Source organism: Plasmodium relictum (genome assembly GCF_900005765.1).
Source record: "Plasmodium relictum strain SGS1 genome assembly, chromosome: 14".
Classification (NCBI taxonomy): domain Eukaryota; phylum Apicomplexa; class Aconoidasida; order Haemosporida; family Plasmodiidae; genus Plasmodium; species Plasmodium relictum.
Genome location: NC_041692.1, coordinates 982256 through 1001275, shown reverse-complemented (window position 1 = coordinate 1001275; position 19020 = coordinate 982256). Strand labels below are relative to the sequence as shown.

The 19020-nt window shown below is 17.7% G+C and overlaps 5 protein-coding genes across 5 annotated transcripts; 2 read left to right on the top strand and 3 right to left on the bottom strand.

The window, feature by feature from the left end:
* Positions 1-132: 132 nt before the first annotated feature.
* On the bottom strand, positions 133-2972 carry PPM5 (protein phosphatase PPM5, putative; the record flags this gene model as incomplete). Its single annotated transcript, XM_028679339.1, has 4 exons — positions 133-270; positions 482-656; positions 873-1992; positions 2936-2972. The coding sequence occupies 4 exons, from the start codon at positions 2970-2972 to the stop codon at positions 133-135; spliced, it is 1470 nt and encodes a 489-aa protein (XP_028535062.1).
* Positions 2973-6128: 3156 nt separating this feature from the next.
* Positions 6129-8000, top strand: AQP2 (aquaporin, putative; the record flags this gene model as incomplete). The annotated part of the gene is made up of 1 exon (XM_028679338.1): positions 6129-8000. One exon carries the CDS (start codon positions 6129-6131, stop codon positions 7998-8000), a length of 1872 nt encoding a protein of 623 aa, XP_028535061.1.
* Positions 8001-8241: 241 nt separating this feature from the next.
* PPM7 (protein phosphatase PPM7, putative) lies at positions 8242-10333 on the bottom strand (the record flags this gene model as incomplete). The annotated part of the gene is made up of 9 exons (XM_028679337.1): positions 8242-8283; positions 8508-8609; positions 8725-8875; positions 8969-9101; positions 9228-9335; positions 9499-9562; positions 9691-9838; positions 9953-10079; positions 10297-10333. 9 exons carry the CDS (start codon positions 10331-10333, stop codon positions 8242-8244), a joined length of 912 nt encoding a protein of 303 aa, XP_028535060.1.
* Positions 10334-14352: 4019 nt separating this feature from the next.
* Positions 14353-16767, top strand: PRELSG_1427000 (RNA helicase, putative; the record flags this gene model as incomplete). Its single annotated transcript, XM_028679336.1, has 1 exon — positions 14353-16767. One exon carries the CDS (start codon positions 14353-14355, stop codon positions 16765-16767), a length of 2415 nt encoding a protein of 804 aa, XP_028535059.1.
* A 1066-nt stretch (positions 16768-17833) lies between these two features.
* Positions 17834-18773, bottom strand: PRELSG_1426900 (conserved Plasmodium protein, unknown function; the record flags this gene model as incomplete). The annotated part of the gene is made up of 6 exons (XM_028679335.1): positions 17834-17888; positions 17973-18093; positions 18162-18193; positions 18324-18375; positions 18468-18553; positions 18691-18773. 6 exons carry the CDS (start codon positions 18771-18773, stop codon positions 17834-17836), a joined length of 429 nt encoding a protein of 142 aa, XP_028535058.1.
* Positions 18774-19020: the final 247 nt, after the last annotated feature.

Sequence of the window (19020 nt, the reverse complement as noted above, 5' to 3'; positions counted from 1 at the left end):
TTCAAATAATATATTCAAAAATATTAAAAGCTATTACATATAATTAAATCAGATACATAACACATAACATGTTTATTTTTATTTTAAAAATAAACATAGTATTTATAAAAAAAACAAATGAAATTTTTTTTCTTATATTTTTTCTTTTTTATTTTTAGACTTTTCTGATAAATATATAGCTTGTATTGTTATATCATCAACAATATTTTCTTCCTCATTTAGCCAACGATCCCATGATTCTTTTGCTAAGTTTTCAACTGCATCTTGAACCTTTGAAAATATAGAGAAAAAAATAATTATATATATATATTAAATAGTTATATATGTAAAAAAAAAAAAAAAAAATATACAAAAGATCAAATATAAAAAAAGCTAATAAAAAATGAAAGCACTAAAAGAAAATTTGGAAATTTTCTTAAAAACTTATGGGTTATATAAAAATGTATGTTTTTATATGTCTATATATTTTAATTATTATTACATTTTCATATCCAAATTCGTAAATTAAATTAATTGCTTCTTCTGAAGAGATGAATTCCCATACACCATCGCTACATATTAAAACTAAAATATCTTCTTCTTCATTTATATTAACTTCTAAAAAATCTGGTTCTGAAATTATACCTATTTGATGACCAATTGTATCACCTATTGCTCTATATATATAAAATAATATTAGAGATAATAAATAAGACAAAAAAAATTATAATACACAACTAAATGATACTCATATATTATTTGAAATTTAAAAATATATTTACAGGAAATAAAAAAATAAAATTATGTCTATAAATAAAAACATATATTAGATAAATAAAATGAAAAAAAAAAATAAAAGTAAGCATTTTTCTTAAGCTGTTAATAATTAATACCTAGACATAGCTAAACCAGGATAAAATTTATTTTTTATGAAAACTCGATAAGGTATATCTCCTTCTAATTTCATAACTTGACCACCTGAATTTAAAATTCTTTTTTTTTCTCCACTAGAATTGGGCTTATGATCTTTAGTTAATTCAACAGCAACCAATTGATTTGATCCATCTTTCTTTTTTCCCAATACAGCTCTTGAATCTCCTACATAAGCTATATATAATTTTTTTTCTTTAAATAAATGAACTATTATTGTTGCTGTTGTACCACTCATTGTACTATCAAAAAAAATTTCTTTTTTTTTTTTTTTTTTTTTTAATGCTTCTTTTTTCTGTATTACATTTTCTTTTTCATTATCATTTTTACAATTTTCATCATTTTTCTTTTTTTTATCAGAATCATCATCATCACTATTCCCACAGTCAAAGCTATCACTATCAGTGTCATCATCTTCATCTTCTTCATTTGATGAAACATCATGCTTATTTATAAACATATCTGAACTTAATGCATTGTTGACGTTTTGATTTGAAAATGATTCTAAGTAGGCGTTAGTAGTTTTTTCTAAGTTTTCATGTATATTTAAGAATGCTTCGGTAAAAACTTCTTTAGGATTTCTTAAAAAATTCTCATTCTTAATAATCATATATGGTAATTCTTTTTGTACATAATTAGAAACATCATGACCATATGGTCCATGCCCATCAAAAATAGCATACAAAGCTAAGTTATCCATTGTAATAATAATAAAATCATCTTGATTTGGACTTTCTGGCTTTAAACCCTTTCTACAAACATACCCTATCCCATTCTTATTTAATCTATCAACTGATCCTTTAATTTTTACACACTTTTTTTCAAAATCTTCCTGAAAATGAGATGCTCTTACACCTGCTACAGATGATCTTTTTTTTATATTTCTTTTTTGATTATCTACTTTTTTTTCTTTTTCTTTAATTATAGATTCTCTTACTATTGTTACATTTTCGGATGATTCTTTAAATCTATCTTCATTTTCTTTTAACTCTTGAATGCTTCTTTTTATTTCTTCTGTGTCATTTGGTAACTCACTCTTAGTGCTTATTGATAACCTTCTTCTTGTATTCTTATTCCCTTTTGCTGTTAACAAAAATAAAATAAAAAATTAAAAATAGGAAAATATAAAATTATGTAAAATAGGAATATACTCATGTAGAATAAAATAATATAAATAAATAAATAAATGAATAAATAAATAAATAAATAAATGAATAAATAAATAAATAAATAAAATTAATAAACAAATAAATAAAATAAATAAATAAATAAATAAAATTAATAAACAAATAAATAAAATTAAAAAGAAAATACATTTAGAAAATAAAAATAAAAGTATATGGCTTAATAAAATTTCATATATTTATATAAATACGTAAATATGTAAATGATATACATATAATATAAATTTAAAGTTAATAATAAGAAAAATATATTATGTAAAAATTATAATAAAAAACTTTAAAATTTTTATCTATAATTAATGATTTATGTTTATAAATTTTCACAAATCTATTTATATAATGAAAAAAGGGAAAAAAAATATATATTATCTTTTTATACATTTTTATTTATTCAATTATGCTAGAACTATTATATTATTTTTTTTTTTCTAACGCTTGCAAATTATCATAAACATTAATTTATCCACTTACTTTTTTATAATTAATAAAAAAATAATTTGGAAGTTAAATTGTAATTATTAATAAATTAAAAACAATATATAATGTTTCTTGTATTTTATATTAATTTTAAAAATATATATACACGAAATGTTTCTTTTTGTGTGTAACGGTATCACTTTTATATAAAAATGATACATTCATTTTATTATATTTATTTTTAAACATAATAATAAAGAATGTTATTTGTCTAAGGTACTCAAGTATGTACTAGAGAAAAATAAAAACGCACTTTTAATCTAAATATAATAAATATTTTTACATATATATTCAATAATTAAATGTACGTTTAACTTGTTAATAAAAATATACACATTATTTTACAATTTGAAAAAATATATTACCAGCTTGTTTTCTAATTGAAGAGGTGCATGTACCCATGTCTTTATCTCCTTTATTTATCACGGTAAAAAAGCATCATAATAAAAATATATAGAAATAATCAATGAAAATAAAAAATGCAGCAAGAAGTTATAAAAATAAAAAATAAAACAAGAATTAACTAATATGAATAAATTAATGATATGAAAAATTATTAATAAAAAATTAACAGAAAATATAAAATTATACGTTATTACAATAATATAAAAAAAGAAAGAATCATTTTCACAAAAAAAAAATAAAATGGAAAAATAGTAAAAAAAAATTTTAAAGAAAGATTATAAAAAAAAGAAACAATTCTCTAAACATTTATTTAAAAAGAGAAACTTAAAAAAATGGATAATATAGAAATTAAATTGTAAGAAAAAATTAAATGAAAAAATCTTATGTAATATACGTAATATAAGAAAAAAGGAAACTACAATTATATATATTAATTCACGGGGAATACAATGTTTCTATTTTATATTTTATATTTTTTTTTTCATTTTTTTTTTTTTCTTTTTTTTGAATCAAAGAAAATGTTGAAAAAAAAAAAAAATGAACTAAAAAATCATGAAATTTAAAAAAATGAAAATAACATTAAAGAATAAATATTATATAATACAAAAATAAAATAAGAATAAAGAATAATTAACAAAATCAAAAGAAAAAATATATTGACGCAAATAAAAAAAATGACAATTCAAAAAATATCATTGTGCATTGTGCAGTACTTAACGTTTCGTTACATTGTTTTTTTTTTTTTTTTTTTTAATACCTAATTCCAAATGTGTCCTTTTTTTATCATTATTTTCACTTAAAGATTTAATAGATGTATTTATAGATTTTTCATCTGATTTATTTTTAATATTTCTTTTTATCATGTTCAATGAATAGTAACTTCAAATCTCAGATAGGATTTTTTTGTTTATTTTTTTCTTTTTAAAAAAAAAATTAAAAAAACTGTAGTAGTTATTTGAAAAAAAACTATGATCTCTTTTCTTATTAACCATTTAATTTCATTTATTATTTATGTACTTTAATTAAAAACCTTTAAATTTTGAAAGTTACCATAAAAATAGAAACAGGCTTAAAAGTAATTGTAGGCATATATATATATATGTGCTTAATAAAAAATTGAGAAACAATATTATAATATTATTTTAATAAATAAAAAAAAAAAAAAAATACATGTAGAATGCTTTATATATTAAAAAAATTTTATATTTATATTTACAACACTTTGAACTAAGCTAATGAACGTTTTATACTAATTATATATGCTACGTAAAAAATTATATATTTATATATATATATATATATATATATATATATATATATATATATATATATACACTATAATTTAGATTTTGAAAACATAAAAATAAAAAAAAATGTTTAGTTATTTTGAAATATCAAGTAATGATAATTTTATTTATAGAAATATATTTATATCATGTATTTATATGCATCAATACACTCTTATGTTTATTACTACCTTTTAATTAAATGAATCTGGTTTTTAATTTACATAATTTTATAGAGAACTACCTACTTTTATTTTTTTTTAATTATATTTAGTATATTATTTTAAAAAAATATACAGTATTTCATGTTATATAGATTTATTACATAAAATAAAAAAAATGATAAATAAAAAAAAAAAATATGAAGTAATATCTTAAAAAACCTCATTAAATTTGAGATAACTAAAAAATGTTCACTTCTAATTATAATTAAAAAAAATACATATATCTTTTAATTTCTTTAACCCTTTTTTCTTTTGCTTGAAACATTTTTTTTATATATATACTGTTTCTTGAATTATTAGCTAGTTAGAAAATTATTATTTTGTACACTTCTCTTTATATCAATAAAAATGATATGTATAGATTTTATTATTTTATAAACTTTAATAATAAAAAATAAATTTTTTTTTTTTTTTATTTTCATCTATATTAAAAATAATATAATTTTAAATTTTAATTTTGAATTATAATTATATGAACATTTTTTTAATTAAGAACCATGTATAATAATTAGTGATTAAAAAAAGATATATATTTCTTTCTTTCTTTTTTTTTTTGTCTGAAAAAAATTTCTATATTTTAAATTATTTTAATTATTAATTATTTTTATATAATTATATAATATATATATATATATATATATTTTTTTTTTTTTTTTTTGCACCATTTCATTGTCTAAATACAAAATTTACATTAAATATATATATATATATATATCATATAAATTAGAAATATGTAGAATATTTTAACAAGAATAAGTTTTAAAGTAATGATAGGAAATGAAAAAAATAAAAATATATATATTTATGATTATAACTTCAAATATACTAAAAAAATGAATGTACTTTTTTTTTTTGTTGTCACTTTTTTTTTTTTTTTTTTCATATTAGATACTTAAAATGCCATTAACACAAGAATTCTATCTTACAAGAACTTCCATTTATTTGTTAAAATGTATATACAAAAATATTCTTAAAAAGGAAATTTAAGTTGCTAATAATACAATAAAAAAAAAATAAAAAAAAATTAGTAAGTCAAAATTTGTTTTTCTATGTATATTGTGTTTAGTACAAGAATTCGATAAAGGAAATGATACATTAAAATAATATTTTTATTAGGCACAATTCTTATTATATAATGATTTAATTACATAATTAAAAAAAAAAAAAAAATGCATATATATATTTATTTATTTTATTATAATGAATAATTATTAATTAATTTTTTATTAAAAAATTATTTTAATTAAATAAAAAGAAAATAAAATTTTTATTTTTGAAGATCTTTTCAGTTCAAAAAAAAAATACATCTATTTCTGTAATGACCTTTTTTTTTTTTTTTTGTAATATTTTAAATTGTTAAAAATAGTAATATATACATATATGTATTTGTTATTTATTTATTTATTTTTTTTTTTTATTTAATTTCTATATATATATTTCTTTGTTTTTAAGTTTTAATAAATTTGAAAGTTATAAAGAAAAGTATTGATATATATATAGTTAATTTTTTTATAATATATTTTTTAATGTTTAAAAAAAAAGAGATTGCTATTTTAACATGTAGAACAAAAATCATTTTCAACGAACAAATATTTTTATTAATTTTATAGAAAATTTTTTAAAAATTTTTTTGTAACAAGAAAATGCAAAAGAAAATATTTAGAAGTTATTTTAAAAGCATATTAAAAAAAATATCAAAGTACATTAAAAATTATGTAAAAAATGTAATAGAAGAAATAAATGTAAAATCATTTAAAAAATATAAGTATAATTTTTTTTTTGAATTTATTGGTTCTTTTATTTTTGTGTTTTTCATTTCCATTTATATGCTAAATTCTAATCATAATGAAGAATATATAATTAAGCATACAAAACAAGTAAATCCTTATAAAGCTAATGACATCTTTATAGCTGGTGATAATATTTTTGATAATGAAATTAATAATGTAAGATATATAAAAAGTAAAAAGGACAAAATAAATATGGAAAATATATTACTAGAAAAAAAAATACAAAGTAATACTAATATAAATGATAGTGATAAGAATTTACAAAATGGAGTAGAAGCATTAGAAAATAGTGACGAAATATTACAAAATGGAGATAAAAAAATAAAAGAAAAAATTACGAAAGAAGATAAAATAGATGAAACATATTTGACTGATGAAAGGAAGAATGATGCACATGAAAATTTTAAAAATGAAGATGAATTTTTAAATAAAGATTATAACAATTCTGATGAACTAAAAGAGGAAATTCAAAAAAAATTATTAAAAAATGAAACAAATGATAATATACATATAGAAATACCTATTATGGAAGAAAAAAAGTTAATTAATAAAAAAATAGATAAAGAAAGCAAGACAAATGACTTTAAAGAAGTAAATGATAAAGAACCAATCATAAAAAATGTTGAAAACGTGATATTTAAAGATAATGTAAATGAATTTAGTAAGATAAAAATAGATGACATTAATAATATAGATATAGGAGATATTGAACAATATGAAGTATTGAAAAATTCAGAAAATAAAAAAAATAATAATAATAACCATGCAATATATTCCTTCTTTGGATGTTTAATATACGTTTTATTTGTAATATCAGGGGCTCATATCAATCCTGCATATACATATGCCTTATGGTTACTTGAACCAAAAAAATATGGATTCGCGTTGTCAACTCTTTATGTTACTTTTCAGTACATTGGTGGAATAGTAGCAAGTATTTTTTGCGCACATATATATGGAAGTATATTTATTTATTCTTTATTGCCAAAAAAAAAAATTCTGAAAACTTTTTTATGTGAATTTCTTTCTACTTTTCTGTTAACATTACTATTAATAAGCTTATATAAATATAAAAAAAAATTTATTGAAGAGAATAAAAATGATGAATCTATAATTTTTACTAACAAAAAAATAAAAAATATGACATCGTCATTTTCTTTTAATACATATGAAGATATATATGGTTATGATATGTTTAATACAAATAAAGGCAAAAATAAATTTTTTATTCATATTGATAATAAATATATAAAATATATTATGAATCATATATTTTATTTATTATTCATTTTTTTTTCATTATTATTTTTTGTTTTTGTAACAAATACTACATTAAATCCTTTATTTTCTACATCCACTTTATACACTTATTTATATTTTAAAATTTTTAAAGCATCTAGTTCATTTAATATATATTCTATATTTGCATCATTTTTAAGTATAACCAAAATATTACAGCTAGTAAAATTTTATATTCAATCTCTACCCTTATGGATAGGACCGTATGTTGGATCTACCTTTGCAACTTGTTTTATTGGATTGTTTAAAAATGATGATGAGGAAATAATTAATGTAATTGATACTAATATATATAAATACAATAAAAAGAAAGAAAAAATACCGTTAATAAATAAATATAATTTTAAGCAAAATGTATATCTCGTAGAATATAACGATAATATTGATTATAATTCACATAATTACTTAACTCCTAATGTTTTTTAATTTTAAATAGCCAATGTTTATATGTTTTGTTTTAAAATAGAGAAAAAATTGCTTATAATTATTTAATTTTTTTTTATTATTGTATACATACGTATTTTTTTTTTTTTTTTTTTTTTTTTTCCTTTTTTTTTTTTTTGTCCTTTTTATTGTTGTTACAATAATTAAAAATTGTTCAATATATATATTTTATTTTTTAACATTGTAATTGATACTTAATTTTCTTTATAATTAAAATTTTTTTTTATTTGTGTAAAAATTTTATTAAAATAACAGTTACGTTATCCTAAAAAAAAAAAAATAAAAAAAAAAATTAATATTAACTATTTTAAATTAATGTATATAATAAAAAAACAATAAATGTTGATTGAAATATGAACAATTTTGTTACGTGTCATATTATTTGTGTATTATATATTCTATATATATTGAATAGGAGTTCATTAAAGATATAATGCAAGGAGAAAAAATTATAAAAAAAAAAAAATGTGCAACTTTTATTTTTATTACTTGTGATTTTTTATCTATTATTGCATGTTCGACCATAATTTTGCATATGTTTTTTGCATCAAATATTGTCTTTTTTTTTTCAACATTTACCATCCTTTCTTCCTATGTATATAAAAAAATTTGAAAGAGTATAATAGAAAAAATAAAAATTAGTATTATTTTATTCAATATTTTTTTTCTTATAATTTTATAAATTTTTTTTTTTTTTTTCTACTACCTTTTTTGATAAGTTTACTATCTCGTTAGTTATATGATTAACATCCACAAAACTAAAAAATCCATCGGTTCCTAAAATTATAAAATTGTCGTCTGAATTTATTTTAAATTTCTTAAATGTTCCTGTACACAATAAACCATACTTCTTTAATCTAATAAAAAAAGAAAATAAATTAGTAAAAAATTAATAGGAAAATATATAACTTTAAATCAAATATTTTTCTTTTTCTAATTTTTCAATTTACGATAAATCTCCAAAAGATCTCGTTACATCTATTATATCATTTATTCTTCCATTTTCTATAACTCCCCCATTTTTTATTATTCTCTCTTTTTCTGATGATACCCAAGGTTTATGAATATCCACTAGTTCGATAGCTATATAAATCAATTTAAAAAAAAAAAAAAAAAAAATAGAATAAGATAGATATTTTCATTTATTCTTAAATAATTTTTAAATTTAGTTTTATAATAATATTAAATAATTTTTTTTTTTTTAAATACCTTGATTGACATTATTTAGATATCTACATAAATAAGCAGAAGAGTCTCCTATGTTTATTATATAGGCATAATCATCTTTTATTAAAACGATAACACAAGTAGCACCATCTAAATATATAAACCAAGAAAAAAAAAATCTTTTAAATAAATTCCTAATTATAGTAATACTTTCGACTATGATAATTATTATATATTTTCTTATACTAAATTTTTCTCATTTTTATTTATATTATTGCATATGCAACTATTTATATTAATATAATAATCTCACCTCTGCAATTAGGATATTCTAACGACAAATTTTCATCAATTTTTTTACAAGCATTATTAACACCCTAATTTAAGGTAACATAAAATTTCTACATTATATTAAAAGTATAAACCTTTTCTTTTTTTTTTTAAGTGTTTGAATTAAGATAAAAAATAAATATATTCTCATAAAAATGTATGTTAAATATTTTACAATTCTTATAAAGTGGTCAGGTATGGGAAGAGTATCATCATATGTTTTTTGGATGGAAGTAAAACTATTCGATAATTCTTGAGCTAAATTTTTTTTTAAAAACATTGCAGTATTTTTGCCATTATGCCCATCAATAAGACAAAAACATCTACAAATTAGATAAAAAAAATAAAAAAAATAAATTAAAAATAAAAAAAAGTCTAAAAATACATTATATTAGTATGACAATAATAAAAATAAATTATCTACATTTATATTTTACGAGAAATTAAAATTAGGATGTAAACTTTTATTAAGGTTTTTTAAATTTTCGCAAATGAAAAATTCATCTTCATATGTTTTTTTTACTCCTTTTTCACCGTATCCATCACTTATTATAGTGTAATTTTCTGAAAAAAAATAAGTAAAATAACATATTAATCAAAATGCTTCATAAGCAATATAATATTTGAAAATTGAAAAAAAAAAAATTAAACATTTAAACTTTTATGGGATATTTCATATAATTATAGTTATTGTTCTGTTTATGTATATAGATGTATATATTTTATAACTTTGTAAAAAATTCTAATCATTTATTTTATATAAAAGGATAAATTTTATTACTCATAGATATTACATATGCTCCATCTACTATTGGCATTTTATTAAAAACAGATACATGAAGTAATTTTCTTTTTATTATTCTTAAATTGTAAATATACGGAGTTAAAAAAATAAATAAAAAAAAAGGTAGGGTAATATATTTTGAAAGTTGTACTTTAAAAATAAATTCTCTAAAATTTTATTAAAGTAAAATTTAAAAAAAAAAAAAAAACATGAAGTATACTTATTTTTCTTGAGAACTAAATTGAAACAAAAGAAAAAAAATTAGCAAATGTTTATATATACTTGTTTTTTTTAAAATATTTTTATCAATTTTTTTAATTAATAATTTTATTTCTTCTTTAAATGAAATTTTCCATAAGCATATTTCTATAAAATTCATAAAAGAAAAAAAAAAGAAATAAACAAGAAACGTTAAAATTATGTTTTGTTTATTTTTGAAATATAATTTTGTTCTTCTTTTAATTTCATCCAATAATATAATATATATAAACATTTTTTTGTTTTATAATTTTAAATAAATAATAATTAATGGAATATACCTTAATACAAAACAAGTTTTGCATAAACAGATAAATACATATATATATATATATATAATTGTATTTGATATAAAAAGAAAATCATTTTCTTTTTTATTATTATCTAGATTTAAAATATTTAATAACATAAAATATTACTACTTTTTAAAAAAAAAATGATTTTATTTGAAAACCAGATAGGTTATATAATTCTTAAATATGATAATGCTAGCCATGGTATATCTTAAATTATTCTTGTATATTTCAGTTAAAATACGTTATTATATATAAAAATATCTTACAATTAAAAAAGAATATCTATTTCTTATTTCTTGATGTTACTGGTAAAATATATATATATAATATGCTTATCCGACATGCATTATTCTAAGTTTAATTTTTTTTTTTTACAAAATAAAATGAAAAGATATTTGTTAAACTACATATACAAAAATCTTAAGTAAATTTTTAGAAGTAAGAAATACATATTGTATAAAAATATAAATAACAGTAGTTTTGAGAAGATGTTACGTGTTTTTAATTTATACACATATGAAAAAAACTTAGACTTTTTTAGTAAAAAATTACAAGCGAAAAAAAAAAGAAAAAGAAATTGTATACAACTAAAATACTTCATGTGATCACTTATATTATTAAAAGAAAAAATAATAAGAAATACCATATAATGCACTTCCGCTTATAAACAAATATATTGTGTATTCTTTTGGTATAAACTTAAATAAGACAAAAAAAAAAGAATTATATATATTTACATTTGCTATTCATATAAGCTGCATAATAAAAAAATATATTACTTTTATTTTTTTTTTTTTTTTTTAAATATCAGTATTATAAATAATATTATAACCGAATGTGGTACCCATATTTTTATTGTTAAAGATTATTGATGTTTTTTTGTTCTTTCGTTCATATTGTTTAATAAAAATTAAATAAATAAAAAAGGTGTCTTATTTTTATTCATAAGAAAGTTAAATTAAAAAAAAAAACATAACTTTTCCATATAATTATTATTGAATATTTTTAAACATTTATTGAAAGAATGTATTAGATGTCTTCATTTCTTAATATTTTACTTTTTCTTGAGAGTATCTAATGATACTTATATTTAAAAACCACTAATAGCAGATATTTTTTTCTTGTATCATTGCAAATATATATGAAAAAAATTTATAATAATAATTATATTAAGAAAAAATCTAAGCTCGTTGAAATGCTCATGTAAATTAATATTTATGTTTAATAATATAAAAAAAAAAAAAAAGTTAAAAAATATAAAAAATGAACTACAAAAAAAAAAAAAAAGCAATTAATTAAATTTTTTGAAATAATCATTTTTTCACATATATTTATTACATGCTCTCTTATTTTTTTCTTTGGGTATTTTAGTGTAATATAATAAGATATTAGGAAAATTTTCCTAATGCTTTTCTTTTTCTTTTTCTTTTTATATTTTATATTTTCGAAAGTCTTTATACTAAAATTTTTTTAAGTAATATTTTGTACAAAATTTCTGCCTTAAAATAAAAATTTTATATGAATGATTATTCCATTACATGTATTTTTTTAATATATATATCTTATATTCTTTTCATTTTTTTAAGCATTATTATAATTCCACTGTGCTTTTTAATTACAAACTTGCTTCAATCTTAAATTTGTTTTTTTTTTTTTTTTCTTTAATTTTTTAATATACATTCAATTATATTTAATTCGTTTTATTCACTTTTCATATAAAGATAAAAATTTAAATATACTTTTATTTTCAGTAAAAAATGTAGACAGATAAGTTATGTTTTTTTTTTAAAATAATTGCTTTTTTTTTCTCATTTCTTCATTATGTTGATCTAAGAAAACCTTTTTTTTCACTCCTTTTTTTTTTATGACTTACTTTTTTTTTTTTTTTTTTTCATTTGAATTTTTTTTTATTAACATGAAATTATTCAAAAAAAATGTGAACAGTGCTTTTTGAAATAAAATGAAACATTTTTAATCGTATAAAACATAAAAGCAATATAAAAATATATAAAAAAATAAATATATATAAAAATATATCTTTTTTTTATCATTAGCAATGGAATAAAGAATATGTAATTTTTATTGTGTTTTATCAACTTGTAATTTGTTCGTTATTGATAAATAAAAAAATATATATATATATATATATTACTCATTTAATAAAAGTATAATGCATAAAAAAATTTTTTTTTTCTTTTTTTTAATGAAAGTAATTTTATTTCATATTTAAAATGAATGTTTAATATAAACCTAGATAAAAATTAAAAAATTATACATTCATACATTCATATATATTATATATATAAATACTTTTTTCTTTGTATGTTTATATGTATTAATGTATGCATATATCAAAATTTTGTCATAATTTAATATATAACTTTTTTTTATAATTTTTTTTTTTTATAATTAACCATTTAAAAAAAAATAATTTATATCTGTATATTTATATATATTAAATATTTTTTTTATTACATTTTTACAATAAAAAATGTTCTATATATCTCTTTTTTTTTTAATTTTAAAATTTATATAACTTTATGGTAGTTACAATTTACCCATTATTTTTTTTTCTTATAATTTTATTTTTTTTTTTTTTCCTACTTTTTTTATATCAGTTTTCAGCTTAATATTTATTTTTTACTTTGGTTAATTAAATCGTAATTCTGTATATTTCTACTATTTTTTGAATATATTATAATAAAAAATATATGTTTTAATAAAATTTTCAAAAAGTTATTTTTTTGCATTTTATTTCATATATATTTCGTTCAGTAAAAGAATTTATATATCATTTGCACTTTGTTTTATAACATTCATTTTTATTTATACAAAACATAATTATATATTTGTAAATTTATTATTAAAAGTTTTATAGCATTTATATATTTTTGTTTAGCATATTTTTCTTTTTTTTTTTTTTAAAAGGCCTTTTGTGCTTAATTATACATCATACACAACTTTTTTAAAATTTCCTTTTCTATATTGGGCATATATATGCTTGAATAATTTAATTATATTCATTGAGCATGTTATAAATAATATATGAACTTGGTTTTTTTACTCATACAACTTTTTTTCTCATTTTATTTTTAAATTCTGCATTAGTTTTTCATAATATTCCCATAAACTTAAGTAGAATAAAATTTATTAAAATCTAAAAGGATTATTTAAAGTTTTCTAAATAAATTTAGAGAAAAAAATTGTATTTTAGAAAATTATAACGACATAATTTAAAAAGAAAAATTGAGAAATATTTAGCTTTTTGCTTATAGAAAAACAAACTTAAGATACAAAAAAAAAAAAAAAAAAAAAAAATTGATTTTTTATAAAAAAAAATTTAGAAAACCGTAAGGAAAATTAACATACTTTAATAAATGTAATTTAAAAAGAAAAAAAAAAAAATTACAAAACATAGAAAAGCCCAAACATTAATAAAAAACTGTATTAAAAGTTTATTTTGATATATTATTCAAAAGAAAAAAAAAATATCTTAAATATGAATTACAATAATAATAATATAAATACTAACTTTAATAAAAATGAAGATCAAAGAAATAACTATTTAAGGAATAATTACATACCTAATGTAAATGATATTTCATATAGGGATAACATTCAAATTCAGGAGAATTCTAATGCGCATGTTTTTACTCAACTAAGAAATAAACGAGATCCTGATAGTACTATAACTACGACTAATAGAAATTATTATAAAAGCAATACAAGCCAAAATAGTTATATAAATGATGATACAAGAAATATTGATAATAGTAAGAGCTATGTAAATTATGTAGACAAAAACAATATTGATGCTCAAGAAAATTATAAAAATAAGTATACTAGTAGTTATTATGAAAAACAGAACAATGAAGATAATTTAGTGCAGCATCAGAAAAAAGGAGGAAATTTTATGAGTAATATAAATAAAAATAAATATGAAAACGGAACAATTCCTAATAACCAAAGAAATAATAATATTAATGGCCAGGAAAAACCAAGATATAAACCTCCTATGTTAAGAAATCAAAATATGTATAATAGAAATAATTTTAATAAGATGAATTATAATAAAGGTGGTAATCCTATTTTTAATAGAAATTATAATATTCCCAAAACAGCTTGGGCAAATAGAGATAATAGAAGATATTATGCTGAAAAAGAGGAAGAAATTTTTTCAAATGTAAAAAGTGAAAAAGGAGTAAATTTTGAATTATATAATAGTATACCAATAGAACTTAGTGGATATAGTAGTGAAAATATAGTTCCAATAGAAAATTTTGATGATCCAGCTCTTAATTTAAGTGATTTGTTATTATCTAATATAAAAAAAGTAAATTATGATAAAACAACACCCATTCAAAAATATAGTTTGAGTATAATTATGAATAAAAATGATTTAATTGGTGTAGCTCAAACTGGTAGTGGTAAAACTGCAGGATATTTATTACCTATTATTAATCATATGCTATTAAATGATCCACCTAAGCATACCTTTTATGATAATAATAATAATAATAATAATTCTAATTATTATTTTAATAAAGTATGTTTGCCTATTTGTTTAATTCTTGCTCCGACAAGAGAATTAGCAGTTCAAATATTTTATGATGCAAAAAAGTTCTGCTATGAAACAGGGATAAGGCCAGTTGTTTTATATGGTGGAAGTAATATTAAAACTCAGTTATCTAATTTAGATAAAGGTGCTGATATAATTGTTGCTACTCCTGGAAGGTTAAATGATATTTTAGAAAAGAAGAAAATAAGATTATTTTTAACATCTTTTCTGGTACTTGATGAAGCAGATAGAATGCTTGATATGGGTTTTTCTCCTCAAATAAGAAGTATAATAAATGATTATGATATGCCAGGTAACGATAATGATGCAGACACTAATGAAAATAAAATGGAGTATAAGAAATATTGTAATGAAGTTATAAAAAGACAGACTATTATGTTCAGTGCAACCTTTAGAAAAGAAGTTCAGGTATTAGCAAAAGAATACTTATGTAATTATACGTATTTATTAGTAGGTAAAGTAGGAAGTACTCATGAGTATATTAAACAGAACTTAGTATATGTAGAAGAAGAAAACAAATGTAATTATTTAACAAATATATTATCTGAAAATAATAGTGGATTAACAATAATATTTATTGAAACAAAAAGGAAAGCTGATATTATTGAGAGATATCTAAATAATAAAAAATTAAATGCCGTTTGTATACATGGAGATAAAAGTCAAGATGAGAGGGAGAGAGCATTGAAATTATTTAAGAGGGGAATTAAGAATATTTTAGTTGCAACAGACGTAGCAGCAAGAGGATTAGACATATCTAACATCAAGCATGTAATTAATTTTGATTTGCCTAGTAATATTGATGATTATATTCATAGGATTGGTAGAACAGGAAGAGCTGGAAATATTGGTATAGCAACTTCTTTTGTAAATGAAGATAATAAAAACATTTTTAAAGATCTATTAGCAACATTAGAAGAATGTAATCAATTTATACCACGTTGGTTTTTTAATTTAGTTATGAGATATACAGCTAGTGCAAGAGCTAATAGGAATTATAGATATAAATCAATTAAAAATAAAAATAATTATTCTAGATATACAAATAATAATAATAATAATCCTATGACTAACAAAAATATGAATAGTATTCCATTTAATAATAGTAATTCTTATAATAATTCTGTTGGTAATAACAATGGATATAATAATAGTGCTGGTTTTCCCAGTACCCCTTATAACAACAATATGTATGCCAATAATTATAATAATGCATACAATAACCCCTTTAATAATAATAAATACAACAGTAACTACAATCAAAAAAAATTTGACGATCAGAAATTCCAAAGAAATAATTATCAAAGTGCTGATGATAATAACGATGGATGGTAAATCAGTTGTGTATTTTTCCTTTTTTTTTTTTTTTACATCAAAGGGAAAATTAAGAGCCTTACTTTTATATATATTCTATATTTTTAATGATATTCTTTTTGCAAAAGAAAAAAAAAAATAATACATAAAAAAATGTATTATTTTATATTCATTATTTAAAAAAATATATTTAAAAATATTATTATTTTTGCGTAAGTTTTATATCTATATATAATTTTTATTTATGAATTTCATAAAATATTTCATTTTTTATTTTGAGTTTATATATATATATAAATTTTATTAGTATATTACTTTATATATTAAATTCAAAAAAATTGTTTTTATGTTAAGTTAGATATTTTAATTTTAAAATATTACTTCTAAAACAATTTGTACAAAAGAAAATTTTTATTATTTATATTTTTATTATGTATATATATAAGAATATTTTATTTCAACTTTTACTATATATATATATATATATATATATATATATAAATGTATATATCATTTTAAATATTGAAAATATGAAAAAATAAAATAATTAAAAAAATATGTCATTTACATGAGTAAAATAAAAAAAGGAAAAAAAAGTGAATCAGTCTAAATAATTAAAATAAAAATTGTATTATATATATTTTTAATTCTTAAACTTCTAGCATAAAAATATTAAATTTCATGTAAAAAAGATATTCTTTTTGTACATCAATTGTTTTTATTTAGTATTATTCAAAAGTTTGTAGTATGAACTATTTTTGTATATAAAAATAATTAATTTTAATTCATTTGTTATTATTAGTACTTTTTTTTTTTTTTTATCTGTGAAATTAATTATGAAAATAAAAATACATAAAATCATAAATTTACTTTTTTTTCCTTTTATAATAATGGCATAATCAGTAGAAGATTAAAAATGTGTGTAAATTATTACAAAAATAAAAAAATTATTATATTGTTATTTTTAATATAAGAAATAACTTTTTTTATCATTTAGGAAATGTTAAAAAATTTTAATAAAAAAAAAAAGAAAAGAAATGATACAAATAAACATAGATAAACATTTTTTATATAATTGTTTAAATATTTAAAATGTTTTCCTTTTTAAATATATATAATCTTTTGGTTCTTCTGTTTTGTATCTAAGAAAAATAATTAAAAAATGCAAAGATATATAAAAAAAGATAAAATTGTAATGAATATCTATTTTTAGTTTTTGTGTTTACATTTCATCTATATAACGACATATTCCTTCTTCCTTTTTCTGTTTTATGTTTAGTTGAATTAATTTACCAATAGTATTTCGGCTTAGATATAATGTATGAATATATAAAAAGGAGCAAGATGCTATGAAAAGATAAAAAAAATTGTATATATAAATATATTTAATGCTTATTTTTAACTATTTTAATTACTTATTACTCCTAGAAATTGAGGCAAAAACGGTCTAAGAATATATTGAAAAGAAATTAAATGCAAATTTATGAAAAAAAAAAAATAAATAAAATAAAATAAAATAATAACAGAAAGAATAGAAATACAATATAGTGTATAAAAGCTAAATATATAATACTAACCTAAATGTAAAAAATTTGAAACGTTTTAATTTATAGAAAGATGTTTGGATTCCTTTTAAAAATATATATATATATGTATTGTTATACCACATAAAAAACTTCATGTAATTAATAAATAGAATTTTGTTTTTATTATGAGATTACCTAAGGCCATTAAAATGGCTATCGCATGAGAAGTATACTTATTTTCATTTAGAACATCTGATTCTTCATCATTTATCTTTTCTTTACTAAAATTTATATGTTTATAAAAATAAAATTAATTTTTTATATTAATTTTATTTTTATTTAGAATTTTGGAATTTTTTAGTAATTATATATTATTACTTCTTTATTATTTTTTTTTTTTCTTTTTTCTTATTTTTACTTGGTATACACGAAATTATTTATTTTTCGTATAGTTTTATAGCAAGACAAAGTTTGGTATAGATCATAAAATGGTTCAAGCATTTTTCTTAATTAATATACTAACGATAAAATTTTTATTTTCCTATATATATATATATATGTACAAAAATAAAATATATTTCCTTAAAAGAGTAAAAGAAAAAATTTAATTACTTGAAAAAAAAAATTGATTCTAAAAAAAATTAAAAAAATAATATTTTTTTTAAAACATTATATATATGACATGATACAATAATTTATTTCAAATAATTTAATAACATTAATTTTATATATATTTACCTTTATGTTT